At 39.8% G+C, this 15,421-nt stretch overlaps 1 protein-coding gene across 2 annotated transcripts; it reads right to left on the minus strand.

Annotated features, from left to right (window-relative positions):
- Positions 1–801: 801 nt before the first annotated feature.
- tmem259 (transmembrane protein 259) lies at positions 802–15,262 on the minus strand. Of its 2 annotated transcripts, none has more exons than XM_065241688.1 (11): positions 14,270–15,262; positions 8,694–8,987; positions 8,488–8,596; positions 4,949–5,059; positions 4,665–4,787; positions 4,468–4,568; positions 4,259–4,316; positions 4,050–4,133; positions 3,376–3,508; positions 3,054–3,153; positions 802–2,965 (listed from the first exon to the last, which is right to left on the minus strand). In XM_065241688.1, exons 1-11 carry the CDS (start codon positions 14,483–14,485, stop codon positions 2,327–2,329), a joined length of 1,968 nt encoding a protein of 655 aa, XP_065097760.1. In that variant the 5' UTR covers positions 14,486–15,262; the 3' UTR covers positions 802–2,326. The 2 variants fall into 2 exon arrangements, with proteins under 2 accessions (XP_065097760.1, XP_065097759.1); XM_065241687.1 differs by having other exon boundaries at positions 8,434–8,596.
- Positions 15,263–15,421: the final 159 nt, after the last annotated feature.

Genomic DNA, 15,421 nt, shown 5'->3' on the forward strand with positions numbered 1-15,421 from the left:
TTGTATGTTCGTGAATGCGGGTAGACTACCATTATTCAACAAAGACAAGGTAAAAATGGTTTTTCATTCTCTGTCCCCTTTAAGTGATAATGTACTACACTCCAATATGGGGGGGCTTTAAATAATTATAATAAAGCTTTAAAGGGGGCATTTCACAAGACTTTTTTAGATGTCAAATAAATCTTTGATGTACCGAGCACATATGTGAATTTAGCTCATAATATTATATACATTTATTATAGCATGTTAACATTGCAACTTTGTAGGTGTGAGTAAAAATGTGCCATTTTTGGGGGTGTCCCTTTATATGCAAATGAGCGGATATCTGCACTAAATGACAGCGGCGTGATAGTGCAGATTAAGGGTCGGTATTATCCCCTTCTGACATCACAAGGGGAGACAAATTTCAATGACCTATTTTTTCATTCTTGCAGAAAATGGTTTATCAAAACTAAGTTAGTGGGTTGATCTTTTTCACATTTTCTAGGTTGGTAGAAGCACTGGGGCCCAATTACGGCACAAGAAAAAGTCAGATTTTCATGACATTTCCCTTTAAAATAGAGGCTCAGAACATGTAAGAAAAATCCTACAAATTACTTATTATTCCTGTTTTTATCTATGTCAAAACCACTTATTAGTGGACCAAAGAGAACAGTACAAAATAATAAAATAAGCCAACTGTATGTTAAATTAGGTTGTAGATCTAGCAGTTCACACTTTAAAGACTATAGGACTAAAGATTTTTGCCTTTATTCGTTAGTCTTAAAAAACAGGATTTAGGTAAAAAAAAACATACCCATGTCAGTGGAAATTAAGTTTCTTTATGCATTTGCCTTTATACATTACAGTTAAATACATTTGAATGAGACAAAATCTAGTATATCAGAGAACTGAAAATCTTTTTTTAATCAGTTTCCGTCTTCTAGACAACTTACAATCTTAACACTACAATCATTCGCCTCTCACAATGGCAAATAGGCACCAAAAAAAAATAATAATAATAATTAGGAACTGATCATAAAACATTTGAAATCAATCGCTCTTTCAGACTTTACATCCTTTATAGATCTGCCTCAAAATATTGCACAATTTCAAAAAAAAAAAACTTGCCCTATTGTTGCATAGCCTTTAAAGGAACCTCCCCAATGTTTATTCATCCACAGTTAAAGAGAGTATGCATGACAATAAACTCCTGTTTTCTTAGTTTGTGGTGCACTAAGTGAAGACTTCTAGACACACGGTCAAAAAGACAGAGTTTGTTTTATCATCTTAATAAGCCGAATATGACAATAGACCAAATCAATCAGTGACCTTGATGTAGTGTGATGCTTCAATGTTGACTAAGATGGAAACCATTAGCATCTACACCACAAATACGGTCTGACCTTCACACTGCTTGCATCCGATCCAACCTGAATCCGTTTTATTGATCGCAAACATCCGTCACAGAAACAACATACGTTTGCTGATTGCTTTGCATGACTGTATCCTCATTAAAGCTTCTAAGTAAGGCTATCGACCCTCGAGTACTTCAGAGGGAAATACTGGGTTAATATTCAGTTTAAGAAGCGTAAGGCAATAATCTTCAAACGGCCTCCTTCTTTCTTAAACCCGGCTTGACCTGAATTAAAAACCAAGACAAATTTCTACTGATGAGGATTAGAAACCACAGAAATGACTTTTGAGAGACACGACAATGTTTTCAATTAGGATCACATAAAAGATGGGAATTTTCCGGATAAAATGATGTAATATCTAACTGCTGGTTACTTTGCAGCAGTGTCACCAATAAACAAATGTTGGAGGTACTCTTACAAAGTCACACTGAAGTCCTTGTAGTGTCCAAGACCTTGATGTCGGTAGTCAGCTCACACCTTCCATACATTTGAATGAATACAAGTAGGCAGCGTTATTTATTAAAGGAGTGAGTGCTTGCTATCGTTAATGGAATGAAACAAAGCCAAAATGTGCGATGGGATTCATAGCAGGTCTCCCGTGCGCACGCCTATATTTGGGTACCATTAATGAGCGATACATCACATTTGCAAGCCGAATGCTCCCTGTATTAAAAGTTTAAATCAATAAAAAAACAAAACAAACAATCACATGTACACTCTTTAGATGATCACAACTCCACACGTCATCATTTACTCTTGAGAGCGGGCAGAAGTCTGCTTCCAGGCTTGCGCTGGAGGTTTCGAGGATGTAATTATATAAAGCTCCATCACGGTTTCTCCTCTTGATGCCTTTTGGATTAATTTACAGAGAGAGACAGACTGTGGAGCAAAGGATGTAGACTCATTCGTTCTGAATGGGCGCGTGTATCTCAGGCGGGGGCGGAATGGGGGTCCGGCGAGGTTTCGTTTTCCTTCCCCATCTCGCCGTTTAAGTCTGTATCTGCTGCTTTGCAGTCTGTATGTGAGGTCACTGGGTAGGAAGTGGTGTCCGTTTCCGAATCCATCAGCCCTCCACCACCAGGGGGCCCCAAACCCCGAGCGCAACCCCTCCCTGTGATATCTACCGAAGAGGGGCCGGCTATGCTGACGTTCCCCTCCTGGTTCGCTCTCGTTGGGCTTGGGGTTTGCGACTCCGTCACAGTTGGTTCCTGGATTCCTCCGGGTTCTAAAAGCGAGCCACTGAGGCGCGAAATGGTCAGAACTTCAGGACCGATGGCTATCTCGGCCATCCAGTCGAGGTCGCTGACGGAACTGGATGGGTCGACGGATGGGCCGAGGTTTACAGAGGCGTTGTGGGTGTCGACCTGGGGCTGATCCGGAGCGTTTTGGCGGTCCTGGGCGGCCGCGTTGGCGGGTGCGGCGTTGGTGGTGTTGTTGTTGAGATTGTCCTGCAGTGCTGTCTGGTTGCCCTGACCCACTTGCTGGTTCTGAAGCAGCATCTCTTGGATTCGGATCTGCTGGAGAATGGCCGGCAGCTCATAATGGTGGAAGAAATAGATCATAGAGTGCTGTAGAAAGACATAAAAATTGTTATTGTTCTATTAAATTGCTTTTTTGGTAAAAGTACGTGCTGATAGTAAATGCTTATAGTGATACCTGAATAAAGAGCCAGGATGTGACGAGAGCCAGACTGCTATACTGGCCATTAAAGCGATAATGATACGCATAGAAGGCAAAGTGATACAGATAAAAGAATCTGCAAAACAGCACAAGAGATCCATTTAGATTTATTGAAAGTTCATTCTCGATGACATTTTAACAAAGCAACAAAAAACGTTGCATGGATCCAAAATACGCTAGAATTAAAATGCTTTTCTATGAAGAAAGTTTACTTCTATGGAAGTACCCTAAATGAAATAGATCCTCATGAATGATGGATATAAAAAAACATGTCTTGTGAATGTGGCAACAAACCTACCTAAGCCAATGACGTTTGCTTGTGTTGGTGTGGCAGCAGATGGCATCGTATTGGTCGGCTAACCAAACAATGAGGATAATGTAGAAGGCAGTGGTTGTGTCGTTGAAAAACTCGGACATGATGGCCTCCATCCCTGTAGACAGGATCAAAAGTATTATTTACAGTAATTCATACGTAACCGTCTTGCTGCTCTTATTCTTTTATGGGCAATTTCAGTGCAGGAAGTACAGTGGAAGTCCTTATATGGGCACTTTAACCGAAATAGCGCACACACACACACACACCAACCAAGAGCGGACACGAAATCAACGTCACCAAATAAGTGTGTTGTTGTTTGTGAGGGAAGTTTAAGCTTGTTCAGCTTCCCAAAGAGCACAGCCTTATGGAAATAATGGATATAGTTTGTTTATCCGGGGTAGCGGTATAGTTGTGCGTGTGTTTTTTAACGCTGGGTTTCGTTGAAAAACTGAGTCACGAGTCACAGGCGGTAAGTAAAACTGCATCAAATGTCTCTGCTTTGTTGGCAAATTACACAAGTGCATATAATGTAAACGACACAAACATATAGTGAATTATAAGTTGAATTATAGCTGATCTGTCTTTTATAAATCTGAAAAAACTAAAGAAACAGCGTGTGTTATGGGAGCTTTAAGCTCGAGTTAAGTTCTACCTACCCACTAGAGCCAGGATGACAGTGAGGAGAGGAGCGGCTGGGAAGGCAATAGTCATATTCATCTCCAGCATCTGGAGAAGGTCCACTGAAAAGATTATAAAGAGAGAGAGAGAGATGTATTTGAGGAGATACCAGGTGTTACAGACTGAATGATGCACAAATTATTCAAAAGTAAAAGGTACAAGTTGAGAGAGGCAGATGGGAACTCACCTATAAAGACGAAGATCTGGTGGTGCGAATACCGCAGCAGCATAGACACGGATAGTGTCTGAAAAATGACAGAAATATTACAATGTGTAAAGGCAAGAGTTTAAACACCTTGTAATGGCTTTCTTGGGACTGGTTTCTGTAAATTACAAAAATTTAACATCACAGATGAGGCTACCCCTCACAATCAATCCATGTAATGAAGTGCTTACAAATATAACCATGATCACGAAGGCTGCCAGATAGGAAGTACGAGCCATCCACATACTGACAAAACGATAGTGTTCTCCAGAAACCACGTTCCTCAGGAACCCTAAAGACACCATTCAGGCTTAATGTTAACATTTACTGGTGAGCTATTAAAACATCTTTGCAAAGTAAGGAGTCTGCTTGAGAATCATTACATTACCTTTGTTTTCTTCATTCTCTGCTAAAGCTTTAACGCTGGACATCAGGATGTCATCATAACCCAGGCATTCATCCAGGAGAAAGCGACTGAAACCATCTCCAAAGCACTCATCCTTCATGGGGTCTGCACACAGACAACTTCTGAAGTTACGACACTCACTAAACTATAAATATGTAAAGGATCTTCTCTAGGGAATTTATGTGACGGATTTCATAAGTTATATATTTATACGAGCGTTGCTTTTTAGCTTATGTACTAACTATTAAAGGGGGTTAGATACTCACCCAGAGTCACAACCATGACCGGGATGTTAAGACGCTGACGTGTGGCCTGAGACAGCCGGAGGAAGCCATATTCCAGAGAATATTCCACGATATACTCCTCCTGCGGCCACACTACACAAACACAAATGTTGACGGTGTTGCATTAAATTTGCACATTACAAAACAAAATCTAAAAATTGGACCCTACAGTTTATATTATGTAAGACTGCGAACTTAAGCTTTATAAATACAAACAAACTTTATTAACACAAGATATTGCACTAGAAATTGATAGTATATGAGGATTGGTCTGACTGAATTTTATGAACAAGCAAGTTTAGGCTATGTTTACATGACAAAAATGTAGTAAAAAACTAAAAAAAAAAAAACTGTCATTTGCGATTCTGAAAAATGACATGTACACAAAACACAAGGGCTATGTCTGAAATCGTCCCGTCTCAGTGCATAATATTTGGCGTCCGCCGTTTTGAAGTGGTGTCCGAAACCTGGGTGAACAACGTTGCTAGCTCTTTTTCGGAAGCCCGTGGTTGAAGTTAATCTAACTTTCGAATGGTAAGAGATAGTCTATGTATGACTTCTAAAATAAAAAAAAAAAACTTATAATGTTGTGATATGAATCAAATGTTTGTAAACATAGTAAGTGTCGATGTACGTTCACTAACTCAGACTTTCCAGGTCCAATAATACCCTCAAATTCAAGGACTAAATGTGTGGATAAATTTCAAGTGAGAGCAAGGTTACACCGTGTTACCTTTAAAGATACATTGTTACAGTTCCCTTTCGAGGGAACTTGCGCTGCGTCACTACAGTGACACTTTGGGGACGCCTCCAAGGGTAAGTGCATCTGAATGTGTAATTCAACCAATGGTGAGGCTTAACGACAAAGACAGGGTGACGCGGGAGCCAGGAAGTATATCAATATCTGAAATATTGCCAAAGACGGCCTTACAGGGACGCAGGAAGTATGACAAGGGAGACGTGTCTCGTTCCCTTCTTAGGGAACAACAGTTACATACATAACCTGAGACGTTTTCATGTGTCAAACACAATACAGAAGATATAAGCATTTGCATACAGAAGATATAAGCATTTAAAACTAACAGTTTAGCACGTGTGCTTAAAAAGTCTAGAATTTTTTGGATATTATCCTACACTACATAGGGAATAATATGGATTTTTTTCCAGAAAACCTCTTGCATAAAATAGATTCAAGCACTTTTAATGACCTGTATCAATGTCTGTATATTTTCAAAAACTTCCCAGGGCCTTGAATTTTTCCCCCAGATTCACAAACTTTCATGGATTTCAAGGACCCATGGGAACCCTAAATTACAAATTGCTTAAACTTAAAAAATTAAAAGCAACAAGGAATTTTACAGTTTAGGGCAATAAATACATACAAACATCAATGTGATGCGGTGAAAGCATTGAACGGTTTTGTTAAGACGAACGATAAGGTAGGTTTATTACTATGAGTGACCCTGGATTTAAAGTTCCAAAATTTTTGACACTTTTGTTAAAGAAGCATTAATAAGTCTGTCACGTGCATGGCGTCAGCATTATCACAGTTTACACAAAGACAAGGCGTTGTTATCAAAAACTGTCAAACCTGTCTTCAAAACTTTGCATTTTAAAAGAGTAACTAAACCCTAAACCAACTTTTTTTAGTTAATGATCTGTAAGAATGGGGTTTTATTAGTGCTGTTCATTGATTTTAGTAAGTTTTTTGACATGTGGATGTAAAGTGTTTCAATACTACAATATATGGTGTAAAAACGTAAAAAAGTGCTGCCCTCTTCAGGTTGAACGGTGGCTACTACAGTTGAATTTTCCTATTGGATGGTGGGTCCAAAAAATGACTCGTGACGTAAGCAGGTTCAAGATCACCACGCCCTTGTTACGATCTCACCACACACTTAGTTCGTCCCCTCTATCTCCTTGGGATCTGCCCACTTTTCTTGCATTTTTCAAATATTGTCAGTGGGTGAAGTCAGGCTCTAGCCAGGGGTTTAGTTACGCTTTAGGTTGTTTTCACATATGTTGGTGCGCACTGTGGTGCGGCCTCGGAGCGCACCAAAATACATTGTATCATTTTTCAGTTAGTGCGGTCCGTGTTCACATATATATATTTTTTACTTTACTCGAAATGCCGCACCGTACACCATGTGACAACGGTCAGCGCTGTCATTGGTCTCTGACAGCTCTTACCGTCTCATGACCACCCCCACGTTTCCACGACAACCAGCTTGACAGAGAGAGCGCAGCTATCAAGATGTGGAGATAAACATTGTACGTCTTTGCGAAGTTTCTTTGCTTTAACGCGAAATTGCGTAGCTGTTCTATTAAAGCCTTTCTCACGGAGCCGTTTGCTAAAAGCCCGTAATGTCACTATTTGTGTGTGGAGGACAGCTATGCATTTATAAAATCATCAGCTCAAACGTAAAGGAGACAGCGAATCTCTATGCAACGGACCAGGATTGGCTTGTTTGTTGTTAACCCACAATATAACACCCGGCTCACGTCACAACGAAAGCCCAGTGGCTCAAACATGTGGAGAACTTCCTGTATTTGGTTCGGCCCGAGGTCCAGCAGTGTTCACACCACAGGTGGGTCGCCCCAGAGTTCGGCAACAGCCGCTCCGAGACCACCTGTTTAGAGCGGTCTCGGAGCGGCTGTTTAGTGCGCACCCGAGTGCGGCTGTTGTGTTCACACTGACCCAAACGCACCGCACTCGGAGCGACACGTCATTTGGGCCGACCTAAACAGTGTATATGTGAAAACACCCTTAAGGACCCAAAACGCCACTGTCCTGTAACCAAACTGTTTACGATAAAAGAAATGTGCACACTTTTAGGATTAGAAAAAGTCCTGAAATGTCCTTTTATAGTGTATACTGTTGCTACTGGAAAAACGGTCCACAAACTAACCGTATTTGTTCATTTTTGGTGTGCAATATATTTAGGTTTCTATGTTTAACTCCCCAGTTATAGGCAAATGATGCTGTCCATTTGGTGTCCATGCACTTTATAGAAACATTTTCTAATTCAACATTGGGAATAAAAACATTCATGTCTTTTCGAAACCCCCAACCCTTAATTTTTACTTTCTTTCAAAGTTTACACAGTGGGTCGGACCCTGACAAAACTTGTGCAAATCACACCCTTCACAATCCTACCAAATTAAACTAATCCGAATCCAAATATTGATCAAGGTTTGGAACAAGCGAGAATTTGAAACCAAATTGGTTTGGAAACAGCAAGAACACACAGAGACTCTACGCTCTATTGATTGTTCATGGTCAGGCCATGATGCTGTGTGAACTAGCTGACATGACCTTTGGGATGAGTAAGATAAGAAAAGGGAATAGATAAAAATAGATTAGGGGAAATGTGAAGGGCTGCACTTGATGGAGGGAAAAGAGAAGATGTGATAATCACAGTGGAAGGAGGAGTTGGGCAGAAAGCTACGCAGTTTGAGATGTTTACCTGCTCGAGTTAGCATCTCAATCTCGGAGACAGACTCCCTCAGCGGCTGCATACCTTTAGAAGAGGCCTGGCTGAAGGACAGATCCTGCGATTCATTCAAGCTGGAGCCTGGAACCCCGCCGCTCACCGACGGATTCAGACGCGGCTCGATGTCCAGCTCAAACTGCATGGGAGAGAAAGAGAGAGAGGGCAAACTTTGTTAGAAAGATTTTAATAAATGAATGAAAAGAATTAATGCCGCAATTTTTAACTGGACTGACCCGTACTGTGCTGTTGTCAAACATCTCCACGGTCATCTCCTCCTCTTCCGCATCTGTCTGAAGCACAAACTCTCCCGATTCAGCTCCATCCTCCTCCGATTCCTTCACCAATCCCTGGATTCCATCGGTCTCATAGAATTGCAGGAAAATTGGCGCACGGCTGGAGTTACGCTGGATCTCCACACGCAGGATGCCGTCACGGGGCCATTTCTCTCGCACGTGCTCCAGACAGTTGATTGGCGAGCGTGAGAATGCAATGTGGATGTAGGCCAGGATGAAAAGCATGAACAACGCCTGCCAATTACACAACATGACAATGTAGTGACTGAAAATACAAATGTGCAAACAAGCCACAGTTTAGACAATAAAGAATTAACATAGAAGGATGTGTCAGCAAAAACCCATTTAACGGAACGTTGATCCCAAAAAGTTGCCATATAATTGCTAGACTGCCTTCTGCTGTTTGAATGCAAACACATTCCGGGATCAATTCTGGGATCGTGATCTAACATTGCCAGGATCAGTCAAAGAATACGCCATATGTGAACCGTGGCATGTGTCTTTGCAATGACATAATCAGGGCTCCAGACTAACTTTTTTCACTAGGAGCACAGTGGCCCCCAACTGAAAATTTTAGGGGCGCAACCAGAAAATTTAGGGGCACACACCGTAAATCAACATGCTAACCAAATATTCACATTTCTACTAATTTCCACTGTATTACTAATAAATACTTGATGATAGATGCAGAAATTACAACGTGCTGTTTCAAATTCAGTGTCACATTTTATTGTGCACTTTTGGAAAAAAAAGTCAAATTTAGTGGTCGCACATGTGCAACTGGATGTAAAATTCAGTGGCACGCTCTTAAATTTTGGGGGCAAAATGCCACCATTTGGGGGCAGTCTGGAGCCCTGATAGTTATCGTTCAACTGACCAGGGTTTTAAAATGCAGATCAACATTCACATCAATTTCTGCAAAAATGTCTGCGAACTGGAAAAAAGCATGTCGTCACTATCCGTGCTGAAGCCAGGATCGTTCTCCAACTTATTGGATTGGTACGTAATGCGCTACTTAATTATCGAATCAAAAAAATGCATGAACATGGATCTCCTATCCCTCTGCAGTAGGGAACTGAAATACTGTATACAGTACTACTGTAATAAGGTACATGTAGGTGGTAAGTAATGTAATGTAAGTAGTTACTTAACAGGTAATTCCTGAAGCAGATTCACAGGTCGACAACATCTGAATAACTTCATACCTCTGTGCACCTGCTACAGTGTAGTTTATGAGTAATAATATCTGTTGCAGTTGTAATGTTGTTTAGACTAGGTAAATTACCTTTCATACACTATAAAAAGTGAAAGTTGGATTAAACAAAAAATTACTTCAATTGGTAACACTTAAGAAAATTCAACTTTAAGTGAAAAAAGCTTAAATTGTTTACGTGTTGCCAATTAAAGTAATTTTTAAAGGTTCGTTCACAGTTTTTTCTTAAATTTCCACTTAAAACTTCCAGGTCAATTACTGAATTTTTTTAATTGGCTAATAACCAAGCTGCTTGATTGGTGGAAAAAGCCTAGTTACAGAGTAATTATAAATAACAACATGTAAGTACTTTAGGGTTTGGTTTAAGTGTGAATTATAGGGGTGTAACGATAAACCGTGCAAATGCGCGTTTTCTCAATGAATGAACATGAATGAATTACGGTGAAATCCCGGCACATCCGAACGGCAGGGGGCGCTCTCACGCAGAAACTCCCTTTGTGCCACAGAAGTAGCAGCATTACAAACGCTATTCCAGGAAATGTCTACAGAAATATTTATATCGCTGTTCTTTAAATTGTTTCAGGTATTTTCATGATAATAAAGAATATTTTGAATGATTTTTATTTTAACAAATGTTTTTAAATGCACGTTATAAACGAGACCGACTCATAATGATTTTAGATTGATAAGGACTTCCTACTGACCAAATGCCGTAGTACACGCACAAGCTGTGCATGAAACACAGAATCGATACATCCCTAGTGAATTATACTTTTGCATTGGACCTACGTAGTAGCCTCTATGCCATAGGCTACACGTCCGTTTTCATCTATACTTCTGCGTCGTTGTTCACGTCAACGTGTTCTTAACTCTTTCCCCGCCATTGACGAGATATCTCGCCAATCAAGAGAAAACGCTTCCCCGCCAATAACGAGTTTTTCCGTCTTTCCGCAATACCGATATTATCCACTAGGTGGCGCCCTTCCGCAACTTTTTAAACCCAGAAGTATTGCCCTATGGCAAGCGGCTGCATGTCCGTGTCTGTTTTAAAGATCGCTCTGAATGGGATCTCTATGAAAAGTCCGTCACAAAAATGGAATCATCTCAGCTTTTTGCTCAAAATGTGGTGTTTTTGCAGAAACCTACCCATATTCAAAAAGAACTACTGAAGGTAGGATGAAACGTTTTTTTTTTTTTTTTTTTGAAAGCAGAGGGTTTGTTCTTTCATTTGGTATATTGTATGTTTATATATTTGAAGAAGAACATTTTCTGAAAGACATTAAACTTTTGTGAAAATCATGAAAAACACTTTCGCTGGCTGGCAACTTTTTTTTGAAAACGCTGGCGGTGAAAGAGTTAAAAATCGCTACTAGGCACTGTCCACTGGCATGTTAATAAAGGGTGTCACGACTTCGATTTAGCAATTCAGTCACAACCTCGAACTTCGAATTAAAAAATGGAATCCTCGATGCAGCCACGCCCCCATGTCAAGTCTGGTCAGCTTGCCAAGTGGGGAAAAAAAACACGTGTTGAGTCCTGCTGGTCAAACTCCTCCAACTTCGCTAGCCAGTCAAAAGATAGCATGGCAGATGCAGGAGACACCATGCAAGCTGCTCTTTACATGGGAAACAAAAAACAGCAAGGGCCTCCTGCCTTCAGCTGAACTCAATCGGAGCACGTGCACAGCAGAACGGCGTCTGTGACAGGACTGGCCGTTTAAGTTTCACAACAAATTATTTCCGTTGCTTAGGAGTTATAAAAACAGGATTTAAACATGACTTATTGGGATATAGTCTCACAATCTTGTCTGACGGTAATAAAAGCGCATTTTTAAGGTGCAAAGTACTGACAGATGTTCATCTGACAGGAAGTTTGGTTTTATCGGGTATGTGCGTGTACCATATTTTTCCACTGGGTGCACGACTAACATGGCAGGGCATCTCCAGGTTCAAGGTCGGATATTATATTTCATAAAGTCTAGTCTAAAAATGACATAGCATTTTAAAAATCGAGACTTTAGAAACAATTTTTCCTTAGAATCAAAAATGTAATCGAATCGAGGATTTGGAGAACCGTGACACCCCTAACGTTAATGCAAAAGCTGGTGAATAAGCAGCTTGTTGTGTACATTGTTGGAGAAGCATCAGCTGTGATGGAGGTAAATATACAGCAACTTGTGTTGCAGCTTGAGTTGTTTGCGATGGTAAAAACAAAGAAAGGCCCAGACATAGTGATATTTAATTTTTGTTGCAGCTTTTCCCTTAGCATGCCCGAGGACATTGGCTACTTGCGATCTGCATGTGTAATAGCACATTGACGCAAATAACCTGCGTAGAAGGTACAACGTAGGAATTATAATTCACCCTAGGGTAAAGCCCAAGTTATGGTCCTGCGCAGTTTCTATGCTGTAGGCTATTCATAGCTTGACGCACACCTTAGCAAAACTTTAAATTTGAATTAACCAAAGGGAAAATTCTGTCACATCCCTACCATCGAGGCTATGTCGTAGGACCTACGCACAACTATAATGAGCGCTTAAGCATCTATGCATGCTAGGCTATGCCGTACAATCGACGCAGATGTATAAATTGGGCTTTAGGGTTAGTTGGATGTCATCATGCATAATTTACTATAACAATTACATTTAACAAAAGCACTGTAAAATTACCTTTACCAAAGATGTATTGTTTCAGTTACAAAGTCTAACACAGCATTGTCAATAAGTTTTGCTGTTAACCCTTTTGCATTGTTCAAATTCACTACCCTTTCGTGCTGTTAGTGGCCAAAAAAAGGAGTAATACAATTATTTCTAAAAATATATTATTATGTGTTGTTGGGGCCATTTGTTGTTTTTTTGGTCTTAACTTGGCCACAACTTTCTCTGTGTTTGAGCAAATGGAATGATTTTTGGTGACAAATCTTATATTTACACATATTTTAAGATAAAAAAATAAAAAAAACTCCAGTGGGTATACCCTGGGCAAATTTACTAAGCTTTTGTGTTGTTAGTGGCCAAAAAAAAAAAACAATTAATTAAACTGTAGTAACTGTTTTAAAAATGTATCAGATTAATTTTTCCTCCAAATTTTTGGCATAAATGTGTTAATCAACCTCAGTACTGATGAAAACTACCAAATGTTTACAAAAACTCCATGATTTTAACTCTTTAATTGCCAAGTTCATAAGTGATGTCACTGATTTTGGCAAAAAAAAGACTGATTTTCAGTATTAAAAGTGATTGTGGACTGTTTTTTGACCCTTTTCACAGTCTTGGGCATGTCAAAGATTAGTAAAAACACTGGCATCAGTCATTTTTAGTTTTTGTGCCGCATCAGATTAAAAAAAAAATTCTCCCTCATTTATGGTTCATGGCCATATTTGCCACATTGACTTCCATTATAACAACATTTTTGGTTTGCAGAGCCATGAAACCTTATTATCATACATTCTTGATTGTTGGTGGTTTATCCTTTTGCAAAGAGGACACCAAATGGACAGCAACATTTGCCTTTACAAGACAGTGGTGTTTTGGGGGCCTAAAAATGCAAACTTTTGAAGACAGGTTTGCCAGTTTTGATAACGACAAGACTGTGAAAAAGTTCAAATAAAATCCAGTCCAGGCCACTAACAACATGAAAGTGTAGTAAATTTGCCCACGGTAAATTGTTGAGTTTTTTGGGGGGATAAAAATCTTAAAATGTGTTTAAATATGAGATTTGTCACCAAAAATCATTCCATTCTCTCAAACAAAGAGAAAGTTGTGGCCAAATTAAGACAAAAAAAGGCCAAAAATGGCCCCAACAACACATAAGGGTTAAAAACTGAAAAAATACATTTTTAGAAGTATTAATTTTAAATAAATCAATTTTCTTTTGTAATGTGACTTATTCCTGAGTTTGACTAAGTCATGTTGCATTCTTAAAGCGAAGGTCAATTTGTAGAGCTTTGTGTTAGCAACGCAAAGGTCATGGGTTTGACTCAGGGAACACATACAGTACACATACTGATAAAAGTGTTTAGATTCAATGAATGGACTGTAAGTCGCTTTGGATAAAACGTGAAAGTGACTGGTGTGTGAAGGATTGAAACCTACATGGCCCGTCATCAAAATCACCTAAATGTCTTTTAAAAGTCAATACAGTTAAATAAATACATTAAAAAAGACAAACAAAACAAAGAGCTCCAAGGCATGGTTGCCAAACATACAACGCTAATGGCAAGCAATTATCTACAAGCAACTGGATGTCAATATCAGACTGAGACAAACAACACAAACATTAGAATGGCACAAAGCAAATCTCACCTTTAATAAGACCAGGAACTCAAATATTCGTCTGAAGGATGGTGGGAACAGCCTGGCATATGTAACTGCCATCTTAAAAAACAAGGCATGAAACAGTCTGTCCCTCACATTGATCAGGGGGTTTTGGTTCATTGGTGGGTTTCTGATCCGGTTCGGTCCTCCATTATTGTTGTTTAGCGGGACGTTGTTGTTTAGATTGCCCTGGTTGTCGGACATGGTGGTCGCAGTACAGTAACTTTATAAGGGGAATGTCAATTTATGCAAATCCAGATATGCAGGCCGGTCACACAACATTAGCACATACCGTTGATAGTCTCACGTCTCCAGAACCGGACTGATGTTTAGATATCCGGTAAAACTTTGCTGTATTTTGAAAGGATGTTGGAAGACAACGTAGCCTTTGCATCTACCATGTCATGACTGACTTTACAAACAAACAGATTTTTCAAGCATTTGACACATCTGGTTGTCATCTAAAGCATATACTGAGAGATTAGATACGCATGTCAGGCTGATAAAGTGCGTTTAAGATTCTGTTTGTCCTCCAGATGTGACTCAGGCCTCCTGCAACTCCACTGGAAACTCGACCAAATGCGCAAACTTATTAACGCACAAGTCTAACATTATAGACCAGCTGATTTCTCAGTTTCATAACAGTCACCGAGGTTTGGAAATGAAAGCTGGGTCAGATAACGTTAGAGTAGCTGGATGTTGAAATTGGAACAGCACGTCTACTTTTGCTGCTAACAGTGGTATGCTAACAGGTTAGCTGAGCTTCCTCTGAGGGACCCGTATGTTTCGTTTACTTCTCGATAAACACAAACAATAACTCCAATATCACAGACACTCGTCGATTAAATAATGCTTTCAGGACTGGATTATTTCCCGAGAAATGCGTCTAACCTGTCTTGCCGATCATCTGTTTACACGACCATTTTCTGGAGTGGAGCGGACTTGGGAGCAGCATTTATGAAGCTCTAACCGAGCGAAAAGCTTCCACTCTTCAGTCACTTCCGTGTTCAGTCACCTGACATTGAGTCACATGATTTCTGACTGGTCTACGCTGCTTCATTTTAAAACTCAAATACATTTTCTTCTGTATTTTTAATATACATAATTTGGAGGTGTAATTTATAATTTATGTGGTTCTCA

The sequence above is a fragment of the Paramisgurnus dabryanus genome, chromosome 14, assembly GCF_030506205.2.
Source record: "Paramisgurnus dabryanus chromosome 14, PD_genome_1.1, whole genome shotgun sequence".
Classification (NCBI taxonomy): Eukaryota; Metazoa; Chordata; class Actinopteri; order Cypriniformes; family Cobitidae; genus Paramisgurnus; species Paramisgurnus dabryanus.

Coding starts and splice junctions, on each gene's coding strand:
- tmem259 (XM_065241687.1), bottom strand. CDS start 14,485: ATGTCCGACAACCAGGGCAATCTAAACAACAACGTCCCGCTAAACAAC. Junction 4,569..4,664: donor AGAGAATGAAGAAAACAAAG/GTAATGTAATGA, acceptor TGGTGTCTTTAG/GGTTCCTGAGGAACGTGGTT. Junction 2,966..3,053: donor CATCCTGGCTCTTTATTCAG/GTATCACTATAA, acceptor GTCTTTCTACAG/CACTCTATGATCTATTTCTT.